The sequence below is a fragment of the Crinia signifera genome, chromosome 6 (assembly GCF_055691185.1).
Source record: "Crinia signifera chromosome 6, ASM5569118v1, whole genome shotgun sequence".
NCBI lineage: Eukaryota > Metazoa > Chordata > Amphibia > Anura > Myobatrachidae > Crinia > Crinia signifera.
The window spans coordinates 154,698,398-154,722,352 of record NC_139222.1 but is presented as its reverse complement, the minus strand read 5'-3'; the positions used below and the strand labels follow the sequence as shown (position 1 = coordinate 154,722,352).

The 23,955-nt window shown below is 44.7% G+C and overlaps 1 protein-coding gene across 3 annotated transcripts; it reads right to left on the bottom strand.

The window, feature by feature from the left end:
- TP53INP2 (tumor protein p53 inducible nuclear protein 2) lies at nucleotides 1-13,360 on the bottom strand. Of its 3 annotated transcripts, XM_083147701.1 has the most exons (5): nucleotides 13,167-13,360; nucleotides 4,131-4,400; nucleotides 2,700-2,786; nucleotides 2,474-2,609; nucleotides 1-1,359 (listed from the first exon to the last, which is right to left on the bottom strand). In XM_083147701.1, the coding sequence occupies exons 2-5, from the start codon at nucleotides 4,246-4,248 to the stop codon at nucleotides 1,110-1,112; spliced, it is 591 nt and encodes a 196-aa protein (XP_083003827.1). In that variant the 5' UTR covers nucleotides 4,249-4,400; nucleotides 13,167-13,360; the 3' UTR covers nucleotides 1-1,109. The 3 variants fall into 3 exon arrangements, with proteins under 3 accessions (XP_083003827.1, XP_083003825.1, XP_083003826.1); XM_083147699.1 differs by having other exon boundaries at nucleotides 2,474-2,786; nucleotides 13,167-13,359; XM_083147700.1 differs by having other exon boundaries at nucleotides 2,474-2,786; nucleotides 13,172-13,359.
- Nucleotides 13,361-23,955: the final 10,595 nt, after the last annotated feature.

The following is a 23,955-nucleotide window of genomic DNA, read 5'->3' as shown; positions in this document are numbered from 1 at the left end:
AAAAAATATATATTTAACAGGAAATTCACAAACAATCCAATTATGCATTAACTGCTGTGCTGTTTGAAATTATCACTAATAATACAATTTCTGTAACGGAGTGATACATCAGGCAATATTCTTCAAGTTTATAGTATACATTTACATATTTGTCCCAACAGCAACCCTACTTTTCAACCATTTACCAGCTCTCATTGCCATAATACAATAATTGACACGTGTACATTTACCTTCCTGTCCCAAAATTCCATTTACCCTGCACTTGCTTCACTACATCCACTTGCGATCATCAACCTACATTTCCTTTCTATTAATAGGAAGCATTGCAGGTCCCTCTGGTAAGGGCAGGGAAGACCATAATCAATCAATTGATATTTACGACGTGTACAGTATTTACTTCCTACCATCTTCACTTAACTGTGTGCTGGCTCTTGGTATGGCAACTCTACACAAACAGCTGGTTTAAAAAAAAAAAAAAAAAATACACCAGATATTCTGGTAACATTATATTGGAACTGGGATATAAAGTTGTAGCTTTTAAAAAAACATTGTAATGGTTTTACAGACTCACAATTACCCTTGCTTACTGCAATATGTAAAACCTCTGGACATTACATTTCAAGGATTACAATTTTGTAAATTTTCCCCCAGTTTGGAGAGCTCCACTTTATTCCACTGAGAAAAAAGGGAGTAACAAAGCCTACTATTATTGGCGAAAAGTGCTATATAAATAAAATAATTACATGGTTACATTACAGGAAAGTATGAGGATGGTGCTATATTACTATTTTGCGTTTTAAAATAATTGATGAGAACTTGATCAATTACGTTGCATCTTGAGGGTAGGATTACCTTCTTCATTATGTTTCATTCACCCTTACCAATATTGTCATGAAATCTGTATACTTACAGCATTAACATGCAGCGGGACATGTTTCTTACATAAAAACAGGGGAGGGGAGGTTGGGGAAAGAGTTGGGTGGATAGTGGTCTTACGTTCCGGAGGGGTTGTATAAAAGAGGCAAGAGACAGTATTGCCAAACCATGAGGCAGGACAGGAGATTTCTGGGTGTTGATAATGCCCATGTTCTTGTAAACTGCTAAAGAGTTCAGTGGTTGCACTGGCGCTGCCTTGGTTGGCACATATAGCTGCGGTTCCGCACTGCATTGCGACCTTGGAACTCCCGTGACAGGTTCTGCCTTTGCAGATTCTTACGTCCTAGCTTCCGCTTATCCGCCAAAGCTCTGGCGCGTTGGATTCTTGAGACCTGGCCCACTTTTTCCAAGATAGCGGCTTTGGCAGAGACTGAGGTGGCATGATGTGGTGTGCGACGTTCCAATCTGGTTTTGGATGGCGATCTGCAAATAAATTACCCAAATTATACGTCTTGCCATGTAATAATAATAATACAGCATTTCATACCCATCTTGCGATAATTATTATACCGGTCACTTTACATTAAATGTCAAAATGACTACATAACCCACAGGAATGGACATCATGTGCTATGATTACTTGTTCAAAGAACATGAATAGGACATTTTTCCTGCTATTCTGTATCCATTTCACCCTCTAGTGCAGTGGTTCTCAAACTCGGTCCTCAGGACCCCACACAGTTTACGTTATCCAGGTCACCCCACATTACTGACTGACACATTTTTAAAGATCCACAGGTGCGCTAATTATTTCACTTGATTCTGTGAGGAGAGCTGCAAAACATGCACTTTGTGGGGTCCTGAGGACAGACTTTGAGAACCTGCGATCTAGCGTATAGCTATTTAATAACAACTGGGACCAATTTATAAGACAGACAGATTTAACACTCTTGGGTGTGTGGACATGCTTTGAAATACGTAAAGCCTTTTGTGGTTGAACGCACACAGCTTTCGCACTCGGCTTTCAGCATTATATATGGTTGAGCTTGATTAACATGATATTTAACTGGCACTAAATATGTGCACGAAAATGATTGCTTAGCATTCAAAAGCATATGATAGTACACAAACTATGTTTCATGTTTAGAAACCTTGTTTCCTGCACAAAAACTATATTTGTGTGTATTTTATACAATATAAATGCAAGATACCTCAACTAAATATAAATATAGTCTGAAATACAGAATAATCAGTTATCTAAAATGCTTCTGGTCCTGAGGATTTTGGATAAGGGATACGTTCTCAGCAAAATGGGCCTGACTGCTTTTAAAGTCGGGTCTGTTCTGCCGAGATGCCTCTTCAATACTGTCAAGAAAGTCTGAAACAGTGGTGGGGGATGGAGTATGGCCTTAGTCTTTAAAAATAATACTTCTAGTTCAAAACCAAAAAGTTATGGCAATTTGAAACACTACGCTGGTAATTTTTACTCCTTTTAAACACAGTTTACCTAGTTTCTTTCAGTTTTAGAGAATGCTCCCACAACACCACACTATACTGTTCCAGACATTTTTTAAGATATTTGTACTAATTCACTTACCGGTCTCTGGTTATATCACTAGTGTCTTGCTCCTCCACAACAATGCTGCCACTGGTGACGTACACCGACATGCTGGGATGCTCGATCAGAAGGTCTTCCAGTGGACTGGTTCCCACTTCATTGTGGCCCGGACCCTCTGCAGTGAAACAGGGGGGAGGGGTAACGAACCAGCTCTCGTCCATCGAGTGGGGCGGGTGGGGGGGAATGGACCAACCAATACGCTCACCCAGAGAGTGTGGCAGTGGGCTGGAGGCAATGCTGTCCACTTGGCCTTTTGCCACATCTTCCCCGCTTGAGTTTAAGATGTAACTATCTGACATGGTCAAATTAGGAAGGTAGGGAACATGCCATGGGAGAAAGAAAGATGGAGGATCACACACATACCGTGTTAAGGAGGAAGGGTGAGGGATGGGAGAAACCATGGGGAAGGTATTAGAAATCATTTAGGCGTTTATCCTTTCAATTACAATTTTTATTCAGCTTTAGGTTAACAGCGTTTTCCCTAAAATATAAATATTAAATGCATGCAGGTGCACCTAACACAACTTGTGTAATGTGTAGTACTGCAATACGTATAATTGTGCAAACTATTTTAATTATTGTTCCTGATACCAATTATATAGTGTAATAATATGATGACATCTATATAATAATAATAATAATAATAATAATAATAATAATAATAATAAGTGCTTTCACAGCAAGAAAGTAGTCATGTCACATTTATTTTTTAACAGACAACATCTTTGCTGTTCTCTCAGTCTCCCTTAAACCAATAAGAGGTAGTTTATATAAAAGTGGCTCACGCCTAGATTACAGTGAATTAACCTGTGTATCTGTGGTCTATTACGGATTTAAGGGAAGACGTAGTGGGGAGGTTACTGGTTTACCGCAAAATGCATTGTATGGACATAATCTTCTAATAAAGTGTTAGTACATTACCTCAATCCAGTGATACATCAGCACTATATCACTGGATTGAGAATAGTGGAATAGTGTAGAGGTGGAGAAATAGTATAAATATGGATATTATGATGTGATCTATGCCTACATTGGCAACACCAAAACTTGTTCTAAAAATATGAGGCTTAACTCGCTGCTATTTTGCAAAGTTGGTATTGACTTTGATTACAAAATAAATTAATGTACTATTGTTGGTGGAGGAATTTGCTTTATTAGGTACACATAGTCTGCCAAGAAGATGTACTGTAATTACTGGGTGCATTCCAACTATCCTTAAGCTGAATGCTGATCTCCCTAAATGAGGTGAGTCTCACTTGATTCACAAACAGGTTAGTTACCATCTTACAGTGTATGAAATAAAAACAGGAACTGTAGAGATGACCAATCTCATTAAATGATCTTAATTTGATTATTCAATTGCAACAGGCAACTAAAGTATATTGCAGCTTTCTGTCATTACTGAGAAACTAAAGGGCATTGGGCAAGAGAGATACAGCTGTAGCGAACAGCCTGTCTGCAACCAGATAAATAGATTTTCCTGAACCTTTTTCCATAACACGATATCATGTGACGGAGAACAGACACATGCTTAGTGCAGAGCTAAATTTAAGGCAGACCTCTGGAGAATGGCTCTAGGAATGTTAACAGCAGATATCAAGCACTAGTTATAATGTTTCTGTGGTTCATTACTTACCTGGGATGTCAATAATCAACCAGCCATCATCTTCTTCCTCTGATACAAAAGCTTTGGGTTCGGTGGGATCAGTCACTGGTCCCTCGCTGAAGAACAGTCGGGTTAAACGTTGGAACATGGCTGGAGCGAGCCCTGGGGTGTGCTGGAGATTCTGGGAGCGGAAGTTGGTGGGGGTGTAAACAACTTGGTGATATGGTGTGGTGGGGTCAGCAGAATCCCGCAGACGGATTTGTAAACATCAGGCTTCTGTATTGCTTGGTTAAAATAGCCCTGTAACAGGATACAATAGACTTTAATAGAAAAAATATATATAACTGTGCCCTAGACCTGCGCTAAGCGATCCACACAACTTTAAGATATAACTTATCAATATTTTTAGAATATTATGTTAACTTTATATTTTTATTAATTTTACCACCAGGTGGCACTACTCTATGAATTCTTTTTCCCCAAATACTTACAGTATTTCACCATTGCTCCCATGTCTGAGAATTACTTCATTAAAATACTACTGCTGAGCAGCCATTTTGTTTTTTTATCATGACAATGCAAAGATATAAAAGTAGAAAAATTGTATTTTGACTAAACTAACCCGTGGTAGGGAAATTAGATTGTAACTATAGTAGGACAGTGATGAGATAGCAGAATAAAATTATCTGATTTGTTCAGCACTGCAGAATATGTTGGTACTATACAAATACTAACAATGTTGGTTGGTCAGTTAACAAGGTTTTACATTTTAGCTTGGCAGCTGAGGCTATTGCATCGCCTTGGGGTGGCAAGCTGAAATGAGTGAAAGGTGACCTGTTTGAGCGCTCAAACAGGACTTTTTGTGTCACGCCCATTACCATACCTCCCAACAATGATACTTCAGAGATTGGCCCGCATGTGTGTCCAAAAAGCGTGTGTGGCCTTAGTCAGAGGGGCCATTGCCAGCGCTGTGTGAGCTGCTCGCCATGCTCCCAGCACCGCTGCCTCTCTGAATAGACGCTGTGCACAAGGAGGGGTGACTCCCAACTGTCCCCCACTGCGGGACACTGCAAGGTTTGCTTCATAAAAAGGCAGGAAGATGTAAAAAGCCTGTTTTAAATTTGTACATGTTATAATACCAGCAGATGAGCGGCGGCCGACAGCGATGATGAGGGAGTGCTCATCGCTCATCGCTGCCCCGTACACACTGGATGCAGGGCCAGCGCCACCACTAGGCAGCCTTAGGCATTTGCCTAGGGCGCCGGCCACTGGAGGGCGCAATTTGAAGCAGGTGTCCCCCCCCCCCCCCCCTGGATGGAGGTGAGTGGCGGCAGCATCCGCAACTTCCCCTATGTGGACCCATTCCCCTGCCCACCCCTGGTGTTCTGCATCCCCTGTCACCCCCCTCCCCTGTCACCCCCCACCCCTGACACCCCCCCCCCCCCGTTGAAGGACGCAGCGGCATCCCCCGTGTGGAGCGGCTGGCCTGCTGCCGCAATACCTGGAACTGACCCCCCCCCCCCCCCCCGTGTGGAGCAACCAAATACCCCGCCCCCCCGTGTGAAGCGGCTGGTCTGCCGCCGCGATGCCCGGAACCCCACCACAACCCCCAGGGGAGCGGGGGAGTAGGTTAGGGAGCCGGCACCCCCCCGTGTGGAGCGGCTGGTCTGCCGCAATAACAGGACCCCCGAGGAGCAGGTGAGCGCCGGAGCACTCCCACCCGCCTGGCACTGGCCCTGACTGGATGGTTTTCATGCTGAAAGCAGCTCAGACGAGAAAACGCCGGTCCCTGTTCTGTGTAGGTCTAATGCATGGGTCTTCAAACTGCGGCCCTCAAGATGTTGTGAAACTACATGTCCCAGCATGCATTGCCACCTTTTTCCCTAAAATTGTCAGGGCATGCTGGGACATGTAGTTCCACAACATCTGGAGGGCCACAGTTTGAAGACCCATGGTCTAATGGAATCTCTGATAAAATGGTTGCAGTTCTGTCAAGTGGCTAGGAAATAGGCCTTAAGTATATCTGACAACGAAGAGTTAATATTTTAGTGTACAGTGTTAACTTGACCCAGGAGGCTGGGACTGTTTGTACTGCTCACAGGATGAGCTCACCTTACAGAAGTGACACAAATATCCAGACCTGTAAGTGTTGCTGCCCGAATCATCCGATATGCCTTTATGAATCTCACCATCTTTAGCACACATACAGTATCTACCTAATAATAAAATACCTATATAGATGTATGCATTTCTGGCTAGTATAGTATTTCATAAGTTATCATTTATTTGTATGGAAACATAATATTATGCAACAATTTCCAGAGTATGTTTCCAGAAGGTGGAAAGAAATGAAAGCACCGAGACATAAACACAGGGGAAGAACATACAAACTCCTCACAGATGGTCAGATATTTACACATGGTCCCCAGCACAGCGAGGGCACTGCTAACCCAGAGACTACCATGTAAAGCCAGTGTATACAGAGCTTATGTAACACACCAAAATATGCACCTCTAGCATGATAACCTTGCATCAGCAGATAAATACCATTAGTGTCAAAGAATACAGCTAGGGGACAAATTCCGTGCAACTTCCTTTAGGGGGTTTATGCATTAAGCTTTATATGAAGATAAAGTGGACAGAGATAACGTACCAACCAATCAGATCCTAATTCATGTTGCATTTGAAAAATTACAGTTAGGGGCTACAAGCTGCTACAAATAGTTCCTGAGAATTTTTAAAACAATGGTCGGGATTCTCTAATAACCCCGGCTGCACATCGCCGGCATCCACATTGTTAATAATCGCATATCCAGTAACATATGCGATTATGAATGCAAAGGCGATGGCCGGCAGGTCCCCCTCCCTCCGGGAACCCTCACCCGGCTGTGAGGACTCCGCTTCCTCCTCCCTGCACCTAGAAGCTGTGCAGGAAGGACAAGATCACTGGTCCAGGCAGCACAGCAGGAGGCTGCCCGGACACAGGTGAGGGGGGTGCGTCGCAGATCGGCGGGGGATGCGAAGGGAAGACCATAATCTTCCATGGGCAACTGGCGTAACCCCCCGCAGCAAAGCCCCAGCAGTGGGGTTTTGCTGCATATGAAAATGCGGTTAAAAACCCTGAAAACTGGGTTTTTATTTCATTTTTAGTTTGGTGCATCTCACCCATTATGTTAACTGCTCACTTCACAATTGAATAGAAAAGAATATTCACAGGACGCTATTTTAAAGGTGTCAGAATTGAAACACTACCAATGGGAAGAGGGAGGCGCTCTGCACTCCCTAACTTGGCATTCTGCTGGGAGGTCACATTTAAAAAAAGGAGGCAGACATTGGAATAATAAGATTAGGTGCAGTACATAACGTACTGAGCGCATACCCAGCTGTACAGTGTCAGAAAGGTGGACTAAGGGATACTAAAAATAGGCTCTAGTGTACAGTATTAGCCTGGCTACCTGACACAGAATTTGAACTTCAGTCTTCTGGCCAAGGAGGGCCTGCAGTGATCCCAGGTTTGGGAAAAACCACAGCCCTCACCAGTCTGGTAGTAGTCAAGTTCAAATGGAGTCCAAACAAAGGTGTTTATTCTTTAGAGGGAAGAGAGCCTGCCGACATTTCGGTCCCTGTAAGGACTTTTATCAAGGCAGTGTGCAGCAGAGTCATCAAAATGCAACTAAATATAAGAAATCCACAAGTAGGAGGGGGAGCTGGGGGAGGAGGATAACCGCCTGGGGCCCCTGCTTTTCTAGGGAGTCAAGCACTCCCGCCGGGTGGATCGCATGGCATCACTTCTGGTCAGAACCTGGAAGTACAGTGGTGATATTCCTATGTCCGCGATCGCTAGTTGGTACAGCGATCAGCGCCATTGTGTTGGGTGAGCTAGGGCAGAAGGGTGGTGTGGTCATGGATGCTGTATTAACAGCCCACTGGCACCTGGTGTCCAGGCAACCGAGGTGGGCCATGTGATCAGATCACATGGTCCAGTATGCCGCTGTCCAATAGGTTACGACTGGTCAAATGGGTCAACATGTGGATGCTGACAGCTGTACACAAACAATGTCGTGACTAAGATGGGAGTTCTATTGAAGATGAGATGTTGCCTTTAGCAACCAATCAAAATCTACTTATTTAACAACTGTCTGTCAGCCTTCTGGATACCCAATTCTTCAATCCCTTTTGGGTAGTACAGACATTATTCCACAGCAGGGACCAATGTGTAAACCCTTATGATCATTCACCTCTAAATTATAACAAAGTGGGTCGTTAATCCCAATTATAATCCAAAACTTTTTCTTAAATTTTAAGATTGGCATATTTAGGTTTATCCCAGCATACTGTAATTAACATATACAGATATGTCCACATACATCTTGGTTTTTGCAAGTGGTTTTTCATGTATGGCACAGTATGGCACACCTTGGACTCTGCAAAAGTCACGCTTTGTGATTTTTCAAAAAAATTCCACCTCTAATCTATTGCTTTATACAAATTCTACAGCTGCAAACAATTTTCAGAATCTGCCCACTTGCTACATTTGGAAAAACAGCTAAGCCGTGTTTTACATGTTGCAACAAATTGAGAAAAAAAGCCAAGATGTATGTGGACCCATCTGTAGTTCTATATATAGAAATCATAATCCTATATATACCTATTAAATTGAAATTATTTGTGCAGTCCAATTACTATGCTTAAACCACTTAGCTTACAGAGTCAATGGACAAATATTGTGTCCACAACTTTCTCCAGATACAACGATGATACAAAACAAAATTTATTGGACAATATGTAGACAACACAGAACTCCGATTCTGTTTCTGGTATTAAAGTTAGGGGCCTTATTCAGAGTCGCATGCAGGTTGGCTGCAGATATGCGCTTGGAAAACAAATACAGATTTACATCTGTATATTGTCAGTGGAACCTATGCGGCCATACTCCCCCCACATCTGCTTTGTGAAAGCACGTCATCGCTATCAGCCCTAGGTCAAGACATTTGCTTGGAATCAGATGGAACTCTCCATACACTCACCTCTGCATTGCCTGCATGCCCATCCATGCACCTATCACATGCCCTCTCTCAACTTCGCCTATGTGACAATACACTGTTGCATACAAATTGTATGCCCATTTTGCCACAAATGAGAAGTTACAGATGTGTAAATCTCTGAGTCACACTTAGATGTGTGTGCTAAACTCTGACACACACACAGTTAGTTAAAATCACCTTGAACTTGCGTGCAATACTGAATAAGCCCCTTATGGTTAAAGTACAATATCATTCCTATGACGTTTTCACACAGATCACAGAAAGAAACATACTGCTATGTCTCATCCCAGTAATTATGTATATCTTACCGGAGCTGGCGGACTACTTTCATTCAGAGAAAATGGCAGAGCCATAATAAGAATGTTCTACCACATCATTTGAAATATTCTACCCACACACTTCATGTACAGGAGCCCAATTTTGATTCTAATGTTAAGTGTTAACAATAGATATCTGATCCATGCATAACTGTAATCCCTCTATAAAAGGATATAGGACTGACAAGCTGTTGGTTAATAAGAGGTGTACATTACTTCTCTTCTTTGGACAGCTATGAAAACAGCAGAAACTTTTCTCCTTGATTGACTATTAAGATGACAGAATGGTTATCAAGGAACCCCTAGGCCATAGTAGCTCAGTTCACATATACGGTCACTTTACAATCATTGTATAGATCAGTGGTTCCCAACCCTGGTCCTCAAGTCCCCCCAGCAGTGCATGTTTTGCAGGTCTCCACACAGAATCACAAGTGCTATAATTAGCTCCACCTGTGGTTCTTTTAAAATGTGCCTGAATAATGAGTGCACCTGCTGGGTGACCTGGAAAACATGCACTGTTGGGGGTACTTGAGGACCAGGGTTGGGAACCACTGGTAAAGATGATGACTTTATTGCATAAAACCACAGCAATACATTCTAAAACGTATATCTCTATACTGGGGCTGAAGAAAAGTCGGTGGCTACTCAATGGAAAAGTCAACATAAAAATGGGATATTTTGGCCCATATGCAGAGCTGCACACATCATCCAATAGATGCGCCTGGTTTACTACAATCCATCATCATTGGTGTATGTATGTATGCAACTGACCTATAAGGTGTATGTATGTATGCAACTGACCTATAAGGCACTAGTGGGGCACTAGTAAGGCTGTGGGGGGGGGGGGGTGACTAGGGTAGGGTTAGGTTTAGGCTGACAGAATGAGGAGAAGGTTATGCTGTGGAAAAGGAGGGTTAGGTGAGGGCAGGAAGGAGGCAAGTACAATTACCAGACCCCTATCAGGATTCCCTGCATCGGGATGCAGACGCTGATATCCTGAAATGTCGAAATCCCCACCACTTGTAATTTTTCAAACACAGCCTGTGACATGGCAGCCAGGTGCTGATTGGCTGGCTGTTTATCACTCTCCATTTTATCACTTTTCAAGTTTAGTACATCTGGGCCTCTGTCTGCACTCATGAAACAGCCCATTTGGGGATATACTGTATATGATGTCCCGGCAGTGGGTCAAAAGACCCCATCATCCCGATACAGTGAATCCTGACAGTAGCCCCAATAGTAAGCTAAACCTCTCCCCATACTCCCTAACCTCCTGACCCTATCCCACCCTGCTAGTGCCTATCCCCTGCACACTGACGCATAAACCCCGCCCCACAGCCTAACCCTCAGTCCATTCACTAGTGCCTAAACCTAACCTCCGCATCCTCGGCCACACCCTAGCGTGCCCTGCATACTCACTGAACGGGGTGCGGGCAAACCACATCCCACCATTTGTTTATTTGTGGGTCCATCAAGTTAGACAATGTCAAAGTTAGAAAATAATGATCTGTGTGCTCTAATCATACACAAGCCATCATATCAAGGCAACAGTACCATGTGTCACGCAAATATATCACTAGTCATAAGATACATAAATCACAAGTATGTACAGTAACATGTACACAAAACCGCAGCTAAACTATAATGCCTGTGGTATCCAGATGGTAGGTCAACAATGTCAACGTGCTCACGTGTCGATACGGACACCAAAAAATGGTGAAACAGTCATGTCGACCTTATGATTTGTCAACTTATTGCCACTGCCGACCTTGAGCATGTTGACTTATTATACAACACCTAATGCCGATCATGCTGAAAAAAAATAAGAGCCACGCTTCAACATAAAACTACAGCATATGGCTATATTCTAAGTCATTCTAAGGCCTGTGCCCCAAATGTCAGTGCCTGCTCAAGTGAAGATGGCGTTTCTAAGGCAATTCGTGTGATGAAGAGGATTAGGGTCATGCATACACATAGAGGCAGTTCAACAGAGGACACAGTGTGACATTCAGTGTCAGATGCATATTAGGCAGGCATCACTAGGTTGTTTAATATGAAACAAAACCCACATGAACTATTATGGAACTACTCTTTGTCCAGTAACCTACATGGTATATAACAGTATAATATTTATATAAATTACCATAAGTGTTCTCTATTGCTTCAGAATAGCCGTATTTAATATGAAGGTTTCCTTATTTCTTGTATGGCTTCCTGTGTCTCCACCTAGTGCTGTTTAGTCCATCCCTATCCAGTGCTCTTTACAATTTAAGAACTTGCTATTAAGACATATATTAATGAATATTACGAGAAGTATGCACTCCAGCAAAGTGGAGGAAATCAGTCATGTATTGTATTACTTAAATGTCACATTCTGCAATTGCTCATCACCTATAAGAAAAGTAATTAATAAAAATAGACTGGGAGTGATGCGGTACACCCCAACTAATCTAGAGGGTAGTGACTGAATGTAAATAAGAAGACCAAGTATTACAATTGCTATTATTATTATTAAAAGCTATTAGATTGCTACAAGGGCTCATTGCTTTGCAGACATACAGCATTTTGTGAAGAGTTTAGGCCCAGGCTGTGATCCATAAACAAGACACTTGACAGTATAATTCAGATTTCCATAGAAGGATTGAAATTTAAGGCAGATTTCTCTTGCAGAGGACACTCCTCCCCCTGTATAAAGCATCCTGGGCTTTCATCAGACCCGGATTATATATTTGCATATTGACAGCAGAAGCTCGGGAAGAAGGGAGGGGAGGCAGTGTGGCAGAACAGGGGCATTAGTCTGATAAGTACCTCTAAATCACAGCTTGCTAACCCCTTCCCAGCCAGGGGGCTCCTTATGACGGGAGGGGGGACTCAGTAGGACCACACAGCCCTGGGGTTGAGCCCACTCAGGGGGAAGGAGGAGAGAGAGGGGGGAGGGAGAGGTACAGATGGAGGATGGAAGAGGAGGAACTACAGAGAAAAGAAAGAAGACAGGACACAGCTACACAAAAGCAAAAGGCTTATAGAAACAGGGTCACCCATCAAGCAGGCTGACAGGCAGATAACAGTACACTAGAAACAGATGCAATAAAGAGGAAAAGTGGCCACATTTTATGGGAAAGGTGACACAATAGTAAATAGGAGACAACAGAAAAACGCAACTCAGACATACATTACATACGGTTTAAGGTACCTGTACAAAGATGTCCTTCCCCCCAGCCTCCCATATCTTTTCTGTCTGCAGTCACCTATGACATCTGCTCCGACTGAGTGACGTCACAGTTGTGTTGACATTGTAATAAAGAAGAGATTTGGGGGAGGGGGTGGTACCTGTGACTCCATCATTTGCAGAGCTGTCACTGTACGGGTGTGTAAGCAGAGATCAGGACCAGCTGTCTTTCATGAAACAGATATATGTCCTTCAAATAAAACCACAGTTTAATGCTATTGTGTGATGCTAGGTGCACCCAGTGACCTCTAGGGCAGCATTATTTCACCTCCACAACTTGTGACATTGCTGGCTAGGCCACACATTAACCTCTACACTGCTGATCAGAGTAACAATGCCACCACATGTCATTCAGTCCCTGACTGACAGAATGCACCACAACACAAACATACATTACAAGTAAACGTATCCAATATGTCCGGGATATATGCCTTCTCTCACTGGACGACACACAAAACTCCGACAGTGTATTTACCTTACCGTGCAGCAGTCAGTGTATACAGACAAATACAGTATCCAAGCCGCTGTACAGAAGCCCGGGTTGAGGTAGATGCACAGTGCTGTATACAGGACAGGCTCTGCCGCCGGCTCATCTCACTGCTCAATCATTAGAACGGTTCCAACAGCTGATAAAAACGTCACAAGCCCTCGCTCCGCCCCCACAGTGGACGTCACAATGTGCAGTTTAAAAGCACAGAGGAGGGGGAGGAGTTGTCGTCGTCCTGGAGAAAGGGGCGGGAGGCAACCGCGGTGACGTCATACAGAGTTAGTGTGTTCTGTTGCTGCAGTGGAACTGAGCAAAAAGTGATAATAACACTGATTGCATTTAATGGACAGGTTCCTATAGGTCTGAGACATAGTTTAGCTTGAGAACTGCTGAATATCTTGGTTTTGTCATAAAGTGTGTTAGCTGTTAATTGAAAATGTCAATTAAAGCATGTTATTATTAATAATAATAATAATAATATGATATTTATATACCACTTTTCTCCCAATAGGACTCAAAGGGGCAGATGTAATAATACTTCCTGCTTTGCCTGATTAGCGAGGCAAAGCAGGAAGGGACATCAACAAGATGTATTAACATCTTGTCTGCCGAAGCGGGGGAGCGCTAACTACCCCCTCCGGCTATGTCCCCACCTGGAGATAGCACACGGGCGGAAAGGTTGGCCTGCTATCATTTAGATATGGACAGGGGCACATCCCGGCTCCTTCATACATGGGGGAGAAGCGGTATGAGTGCACATAACGTGCCCCTTCTCCCCCATAACGACCCTCCATACATCCGCCCCAATGTACTTTACCATTGTCTTTACAGCTCAAAATACACAACAAGCTTAACAGTAGATATAAGTAAAATAGGTACATCTTTAGTATATTTTTAAAGGATTCTACAGTGGGAGCTTCTCGCACTGTGCGAGGAAGAGAGTTCCATAGAGTTGGAGCAGTAAAGTTGAAAGCTCGACCCCCAGATGAATTCAGGGAGATTCTGGGTACTGTTAGTAGTCCTTCCACAACGGATCGTAGTAATCGAGTAGGACAGTAAGGAATCAGAAGCTGCTGCAGATACCTTGGGCCTTGGTCATGTAGGGCCTTGAAATTGAGTAAGCCAATCTTGAAAACGATTTGCCATTTTACAGGTAGCCAGTGAAGGGCGTGGAGAATGGGAGTTATGTGGCAGGCGCAGGGCTGGTTAGTTAATAGTCTGGCGGCTGCATTTTTCACAAGCTGCAAGCGGTGCAATTCTTTTGATGGTAAACCCAGGTAGAGAGCATTGCAGTAGTCCAGGCCAGGGCCGTCTTTTCGTATGGGCTTAATGGGCACTTGCCCAGGGGCCCCAGGTGTATAAGGGCCCTATGCTGATAGCTGAGGATCCCCTTTTTCCAGGGATACCAGAATTTTGAAAATCGGCACTGGGGAACTGGAGATATCCAACGTCAAAGCAGCAGTCCACATCCGACCTGTTAATTGCAATTCCCAGTCATATTTCTCAGGTTCTCTCTAGAGTTTTTCTGAGAGTATATTCCAAAGGCTGAGACTCTCCCCTTTCTGTTGACACTAGTAGCTTGTCTCTATCATGCCCAGAATTAGAGATATCAGCCTTAGAGAAGCCGGTCCCTGCTCCAGCTCCAAACGTCTCTGGTGTACAGTTTTATATTTTTGTCAATGGATTGCTCTGGCTCCTGATCTCTGATCCCCAAGTCTCCAGCACCTCCTGAAAGTTGGGACTCTTATAGGTTTTTATACTATTGAAGGCTAAGAAATCTATTTCCAGATAATGGCGATATCTGCAGTCAAACAAGCTGCCCATCCACCGGAAAATGACGAATATTAAGCCCACTCCATTATCCAATTCTCCCCTGCGTTACTGCTTCAGGTCCTACATGTTGAATGGAAGATAGAGCACCCATGGGACATCGAAGCTGCTGCTGATAGCACCCCCCACCCCTAGGAGGGGAGAACGGGTAAGGGCCCCAGTGCATTGCTTTGCCCAGGGGCCCACACTGCTGTTAAGATGGCCCTGGTCCAGGCGTGATGATATAAATGCATGTATGACTTTCGGCAGGTCTTCTGAGGGAATTAAGTGCTTGATTCTTGCTATATTCCTTAGATGATAGAATGAGGATTTGATTGTGGCTGACACCTGATGTTTAAGTGTCAGGCCACTATCCAGGACAATACCAAGATTCCGCACATGATCAGAGTTTTTTAGTGCTGTGCCCCCCAGCGTAAGACCTGTCAGTTGGCTATGCGGCCGTCTTGTCCTGTGATTTATCATCAGGACTTCTGTTTTAATTGGGTTCAGTCTCAGCCAACTGGCACTCCTCCACTCCTGAAGCTCAGCTAGGCAGCTATTTAACGTTGTTATTGTGTTATCAGTGCCTGGAGCAAAGGACATGTACAGTTGTGTATAATCTGCATAGCAGTGGTAGACCAGGCCATGACGTCTGATTATGTCACCCAGTGGATGCATGTATACTGCAAAAAGCATGGGAGATAGTATAGAACCCTGTGGGACACCACAAGACAACGGCACTGGTGGTGAAGAGTATACTCCCAATGAAACGCTCTGTGACCTGCCAGAGAGAAATGATTTGAACCAGCTTAGGACTGTGCCACCCAGACCACAGAAATTCTTCAGGCACTCAATTAGAATCCCATGGTCAATGGTGTCAAATGCTGCAGAGAGGTCCAGAAGGATTAGGATTGAACATTCTCCTCTATCCCTTGCATTTAGAAGATCATTGAGCACACATACCAGAACTATTTCTGTGCTATGTCTTCTACCTGAATCATGACTGGAATGGATAATAAATATCATGGTAGTGTGTACCCACTACATCTCTAGCGATATCGCCCTGCCCTTTGTAATGTGTAAGTGCAATCACAGTTTTGCCATACTTTAAAATTCAGCTTGGCACCCAACCCCTCCACAACACTCATCGGCAAATGTTTTGCCTTCCGGGAGGCTCACGAAAACTTGGTCCCCCTCCCAGCCCTCCGGAAAGGTGGGCAAACCTCCCGCATTCCTCTCGACTCCACGCCAGACCCCGCCACATCTCCACGGCATCTGTATTTAAATATTGCAGTTTTACAGAGTGAGGGCAGGACTAAAATGATGCAAAGTGCGTTATTTTGGCCCGTTCCCTTCTCTGAGAGCATGTGAATTGAGGTATTTGAAGTATGGGCGGGGCTTGATATCGAGATCAGGCCCTGCCCTGAAGTGCTGCCAATAGTCTCCTCTCCAGGAGACTCTAAAAGAAGGTAAGGCTGGTGTATGCACTTGCTTATGCTAGCTATCCTGCAGGGTCCCGTTGCTTACGAGGGTACTGGGTGCACACATCATGCAGTTCAGTGGTTGCCAACTCGTGGTTCTTGAGCCCCATGTGGCTCCAGCACCTTCTGGCATTACCACTTGTCTCCTTTGACTGTGGCACAGACAGAGAAGGCAAGTGGCAGTGCTGCGGGAGCTGGTACACCCTGGAGTAGCGTCACTGTGGTCTCTGTTAACAGCGGATGTCAGCTCTCTCAGCTGCACCCCACCATGCTGAAATGGAACTGAACTCTCTGCTGATAGTGGCTGTTGTCTTTGTCTTACTATAACATATTTTTTGGCTTATTGCCTCTGACTGGTTGGTCACCCCTGGTATAGTGTGTACCCAGCATAACTGGAACCAGTTCCTATTTCCAGCAGTGGCGGTTTTTACCTATGGGCTGCAGCCCCCCCCCCTCCCCAGTTAAAATCCGCCATGGTAGTGAAGCCAGATGCAGTCTGTGAGACTGCACTGGCTTCAATGTGACTGGCAGTGACTTCCTATTGGAAGTCCAACCTGCCAGTCACAAAGGCAGCCCCATTGGGAGGTGTTCCCTCCCTCCGGGACGCCTTTCTGCGGGCTGGCGTGCGGATTTGCCGTTTGCACATGCGCAGTACCTATATCGGTACTGCGCACGCGCTGGTCCCGGTGCCTGTCATTTGCATAGTACAAGTGTCGGGACCATGACTACTTCTATGGGCTGCTGCCGAAGCATCCCATAGAAGCTGGCCATATGCTCAGTACAGAGGTTTGTACTGCGCATGCGCCAGTCCCGGTGCCTGTCATCAGAGCACAGGCGCCGGAAAATGAACTCAGGGACCGATGCATGGGGCGATGATGGGGTAGGGGGCCTGCATCGCGGTCAGAGGCAGCCCCCTCCCCACAAAAGGTACCGGCCGCCACTGATTCCCAGTACTATTTTTCTGGAAAAATAGGTCCAGGAACTCCAGGTCTGGGGATGGATGAATTAAATAAAACAAATAAAATATATATATAAGTTGTAACACTGTAGGGGAACTGGATGCGTTTTCCTTGGGTAGAAGGCAGCAAGTAGCAGCTGAGAAATCAAACAAGTCCAGTCTTTGGGATGCAACTGGTCACAACCAGGGCCGGTGCAAGGCACCGGAGCGCCCCAGGCGAGTCGGGGTGGGGGCGCCCCGGTGCCGGGGGGGGGGGAAGGTTGGTACCTGTGTAAAAAAAACAGCATAGCGCTAGTTATTTTCTATTCACTGTAGGGACCCCGCCGGGTGCGACAAGCTTATACACAATAACAGCGCCGCAGGCTCCCCCGGCGGCACGGACACCCCTGCACGCACCAGCACTCAGCAGGGACGCCGGGGACGGAAGTTTTTTTTACACAGGTACCACAGTGCTGGGGGTGAGGGGCGAACTGCCGCCCTCCAGGTGCCGGCGCCCTAGGCAAATGCCTAGAGCTGCCTAGTGGTGGCGCCGGCCCTGGTCACAACCAGTTTTATTCAGCAGAAAATAAAAATAAACAACAAAAAAAAATATCTTGCCTTTCCGGCACTAACTAAACACAGGATATTCCTAATAACTCAAAAACAGCAAGTTTTCCAGTCACTACTGGATAGCTTACTTGCATCAGAAAGCTTGTTCCTCTCACAGAAATTCTGCAGCCTCCCCAGGCAGTCTGCACACACTGATCAGTCCGGCAGCTCTACATAGGCCCTGCACAGCTGCAAGCGCAGATTAGCCCTCTGTGATGCCAAACACCAGAGCTGGGCCTTTACTCAGCTATATCAAAAAATAAATATTCTCATTAAAGTTTTCCTGTTTCTAAAAGGTGTATTGGTGCGTACACACGGGGGCGATTATAGCAAATATCGCTGGAAATATGGTCACTGAGTGACCATTTTGCCAGTGATTGGAGTGTGCACCAGCGATAAATCGCCGGGTGCGTGCTACCATTTTCAGCCCCTGAATGGTCGCAGCGACTTCCACTGCCTCTTCTTCCGGCAGTGTGCCATTTTCATCTGCGACCATCTCTGGTCGCAGATTAAAACGGGACACTGAGCAATATGATTGCTGAGCAATATATTGCTAGCAATATATTGCCAGCGATCATATTTCCCCGTGTGACTGTGTACGCACTTTAAGACAAGAACCTGGGACAAATATACCTGCCCTCAAACACTATTCCAGTGTTCTTGTCACAATATATAATAGATAGAGGGAGGGAGAGTGAGATGTATACTGTATATTGTATTTAGAAACAAAGGCACTCACAGGTGACTTTAAAATAAAACTTATCGGTACTTGTGTATTATCATGGCGCCCACGATGTTGATCTTAGTACATCGCATGCGATATAGTGGCATGCGATATAGTGGCATGCGATGCGTTCCGATTTTTAATTTTTCATGTTAAATGCACCCCCATTGTCAACGCCATCCCCACTATCAACGCCAACCCGAAGCGTGGCGAGCGCAGCGCTTGCCAAACTATCTAAAATCAACTCCACGCCGACGTGGATAGTGGGAAAAGGTTGGAGGACGCGTACCACCGCCCCTCGCGGGCTCGCTGCGCTCGTCACGCTTCAGGTTGTCGTTGATAGTGAGGGTTGCATTGACAATGGGGGGGAGCTTTTAACATTCTGGGGGCATTTAACATTGTATGCACCCATCAGGGTGCTTGTAGAATAAAAAATTGTATGCGATCGCATGCCATTTGCTAGCATGCAATGCTATATTTAATTTTACATTTTGCCTTTTTCACGCGAAAATTGCATCGCATACCATCGCATACCCTATTTAGTGGTATGCGATGCAATGCGATGAGCACCGTGATAATACACAAGTACCAACTTATCTTATGGAAAGTACATTTTCAGTTCCTGATGATGTCATATTTAATTAGAGGTTCCAGCCACTCTAGGCTAATACAGAGTGTACCCCCCCCCCCCCCCCATACCTATTTTGCCTATGTGTTCATTGCCAGGGAGTTACTGCTCAGAGGGCACCAGCTCTTGAGGAATCTGCACTTCAGGGTAGTGCTGGGCACACTGTCATCAGACACATCATCATTCCAGATATTCCATGATTTTTGGAACAATCATGGAGTTGTAATATATCAATAGGATTGATTCTAAAATCGTGATGCTGGCGATGATCTAATACCTGTTGCTTGTGTGTTGTTTTTTTTCCTAAACACAAACGCAGGGGCGCCTCACCTTCCGTATGCACATGTACAACAATAATATCATTGTTGAAGAAGATCAGTATCATTTTACTGATGTCTCTCTTTATTAAATCCCATATCGATTGAAAGATTGTTGCGGGACTACTAGTATATTGTTTTACATTGTTCTACAGCATCATCTGTAAAGCCTGAAGATCTGCAGATGATCGTTAGGTCGACACTATTAAGTGGCTTAGATTGACACATAAAATAAGTCAACAATGGCTAGGTAAACAGTCAAAAGGTCGACATGGGTTTTTAAAAAAACTTTGGACTGAATGTCGACATGGCCAACATGGACACCGTCAAACTGTACTGCTGCACTCACCATGCTCGGCACACAATTCTATTCTCCCTTCACCTTTTGACTGTCGAGCTTCCCAATGTCAACCTTTTTCATGTGTCGACCTAATGCCTGTCAACCTGATGTGGTCGATCCAATGTATGTCAACCTAATAGGTCTGAGTTCACGGCACACCCTGTACCCATTATATATATGCCACTGCCTACCACCCTCTGTACAAAAGTCTCAACATTACCTCACACTCCATGGTGTCAATTTATAAAAATAAATATATTTGTCTCTGTTTTCTTTAAAAACATCCGTTTTTGCGGATTAGCTGCAAATATTAAGTATCCCCAGAATGTATGTAGGACAGGGTTGCCTACCCTCCCGGAATTTGTGGGAGTCTCCCGAAAATCGGGTTCCCCCTCCCGGCCCCCGGAAGGGTGGGCAACCCTCCCGGAATCAGGGGGACCCCCACTGAGCCCCCCCCGATCGCGGCATTTAAATGCCGCAATCCACGGGTCTCAGAGGAGGGGGCAGAGCTAAAATGGCACAATTGTGTCATTTTAGCCCCGCCCCCTCCATTGAGATCAATTATTTCGCTATTTGCCGTAATGGGGCGGGGCTTAATGACGTCACCGGTAAGCCCCGCCCCCGAACTCGTAATGAAAGATTCCTCTCTGGGCTTCTCCCGGAGAGGATTATATGCAAGTCGGCAACCCTGATGTAGGAGGGACCACAGCAACTATCTCTATCTACCAGTTTCAATCCCTCCGTTCCAGCTGGCAGCAGCAGATGAACCCCTGGCATTACCACCATTAGTAGCCTATTGCATCCTATGAACTTCTCACTGCTTATGTATTTCTGAAGGATTTCCCATGAACTTTCCATGCAAATGGCCACAGTGTGTGTGCAGCACCTATTGGCAGCTCACTGAGCACATCGCAAGGACAGGCTCCTTTCAGAGTTTGTCATCCTTGGGAGCTTCTTAATACCTCCTGATGAGATAAACACATATTTCAATGCAATCCTGGGTGCTTATATCAGCTCAGATCGCATTGAATATGAGATTCGTGATAAATGAGCCCAAAAATGTCCACATGACCCCATTGTTGCCTACCCCCTCCAACCCGCAGGGAGAATATAGTCCACAGTGCATTAACATCCCACAGTGAGATAGTGTCAGAGGGAACTGATGATAAGTTCCTCTGCTGCAGTTTACATGCATTGCCAGAAATCAGCACAATAATATTATCTCTTTTCACTTTTACAATGAGAACGTGCCCCACGATTTCAGAATGTCGATTGAATGACATGAGACGATTAGAATACCTGAGAGGCCACCTTAACTAGGTGTATAACAGCTTAAATATTATATCGTAACAGGCTTCCCTACACATGCAAACATATATCTATTGTTTTACCACAAATGATGAGGCAGAGTCCAGTTATATAACAGAAGATGATGAAACATTTCCTTGAAATTAAATCAGCTAGTTGTTTGTTTCATCACAACTCACATATTTTGTGTGACTCATTTATAAACACTAAAACTGGAAATACAGAGTCGTCCTCTTTAGAAGAATGGCTAGCTATCTAGAAATGAGAATGTCAGTGTATGATGGCCCTAATATTAGACCCAGCAATGCCTGATCCTGTAATCTGCACTTTAGAGTTCACTGGAAATTATTAGCACAAGCTGATCGTGTCATCATGATCTGCGGGCAGGAAATCTCTGGACACTAAGGAATAACAGGAAGAGCAGCAGGCATCCCGGCTCCTACACACTAGCCAAATAAAAACTTGCAGCCTGGTATTGAACACAATGGTTGCAGCTTTTGTTACACAATTAATATACATAGCTACGATGCCAGATCACAGTCCGGGATGTGTTTTTCCTACCATGTAAGCATCAGGGCACCCAGAACCATCACTAAGCTTATACCTCTCCATTTCTCATCTTAGACATACTGCCCAAGGTGGAACAACTATTCAAGTTTGATCCATGAACATGGCTGCTACAGGCTCCTCCAGTATTTGACAATCAGTAATGTACATGGAGTGAATTTATTGTACAGGGTGTTTTATTCATTATAGGTTCCAAAGTAAACTTGTAAAATAATTGACGTGAGGCTTAAGCACAGTCCAAAGTTGCAATAGGGGAGACACACCAACTGCCACCAACTGTCTTCCCAAACTGACTGAATGGCAGTTGGTGTAGCTGTAAAATGCTGCTATTGTCTGTCTAATATGCGCAGTAGAGCCAGGAAGGAGGCCCTACTTTGCCCCTACCCTCACAATGGCTGCCAGAACACACAGGTTTTCCAGTATACAAATCTGCCACCATCCCCTTCCTTCGCAAGAATACCCCACACCGGGTACCCTACACCTACTGTAGAAGGAGAATGACAGGTCCAAAATGCTAGTACTAATATAAATATGTGGATATGCACAGTACTGTCCAGTGGAGGAACTAAGGCGCCTAGAGAATTATGCTGCTTTATCTTATACCTTTTATCTAACACTTAAGCCTAGAAATAACTCACACTGACACCTTAAAACTATAAATAAGACACGGACACCAACTGCGTAAGTTTAAAGGTCATCTAGAATATTTATTGTGAAGATGGTATGACCCTAATTGTTTAGGGATGGCAAGAAGAAGCACTTGAGACCAGCACCCTCAAAAACGCGGATGCCACTCATGGCGGCGACCAGGTCGCCCCACTCGCTGGCATCACTCAACAACTGTGTGTACAGCCCGCTCCGCAGCGGCATGCCACGCCCCTCCTAGGGCCAGACGCGGGCACTTCCAGGAAGTGTCCAGCGCCCCACCGCGTTGAGTCGGGACTCGCCTACCTTCTTGGCAGAGGGGCGGGCCATACCCCACGGAGGCCACCTGACACCACACCTGAGTGCTGGTCGAGAGCGCTCAACCGCCGATTGTAATATAATCTAAAATCAAATTTGGTGAAGGCTCGAAAGCCCAGGTAGCACGTATAAGGGAAGGGAGGGTGGGAATCCAGACTCAAAGAGGAAGTCCTTTCCTGTCTGCTTGCCTATAAGTACCCCTCTCTAAGCTGCCGCCCCCCAGCTACCTGATAGGGCAGATCTAACTGCCACTCACTATTTGCCCCTGGCCTTGTCCTAATGTTTACAACTTTATTTATTTCTGCAAATTCACAGGCTCTTAATTACACTCGGGCCTATGCGGCCCTTGTTACATCTTGTGGATGGTAAGTCCAGGTGCAAAAATATAATCCTCCCCCCCTCCTCCACCCAAGCCAAAGTTCACAATATGAGGGGCAAGGGCGTAACTACCATAGGGGCAAGGGGTGCAGCTGCTATGTGGCCCAGAGCTGAAAGGGGCCCATCTTTACCATCTAAGTAATATACATTTATCACTATCAGCTGCTAGATAGGGGGCCCTTACAAAATTTTGCTATGGGTAATAAAATTTTGCCTATGAATATCTAGTTACGCCCCTGCTGCAGGGGCTGCAGCAATGGTAGTTCTGCTTCTGGTACTGTCATTTATATGAATTTATATTAGTCCACTGGTACAAGGCTCAAGCAGCTGGAATTCTACCTGCTTTTAAATTCTCTCCATGCTTGTGTGGTAATCCAGATTCCTCCCACAATCCAAAAATATACTGGTAGATTTATTGGCTCCTAATAAAAATGAACCCTAGAATATCTGTGTGTGTGTGTACATGTGGTAGGGATCATAAATTGTAAGCTTCACTGAGGCAGGAACTGATGTGAATGTTCCAATATTCTCTGTAAAAGCGCTGCGGAATATGTGTGCGCTATATAAGAAACTGTTAATAAATAAATAATAATAAATCTGTTAATTAATAAATACATAAATAATACAATAATAGATTTGTAATCAGGAATGTCACTGTCCATTAAATACAAACCCAGAACGTTCTGATCCTGTCAGCCATCTCCTCTATTGTCACT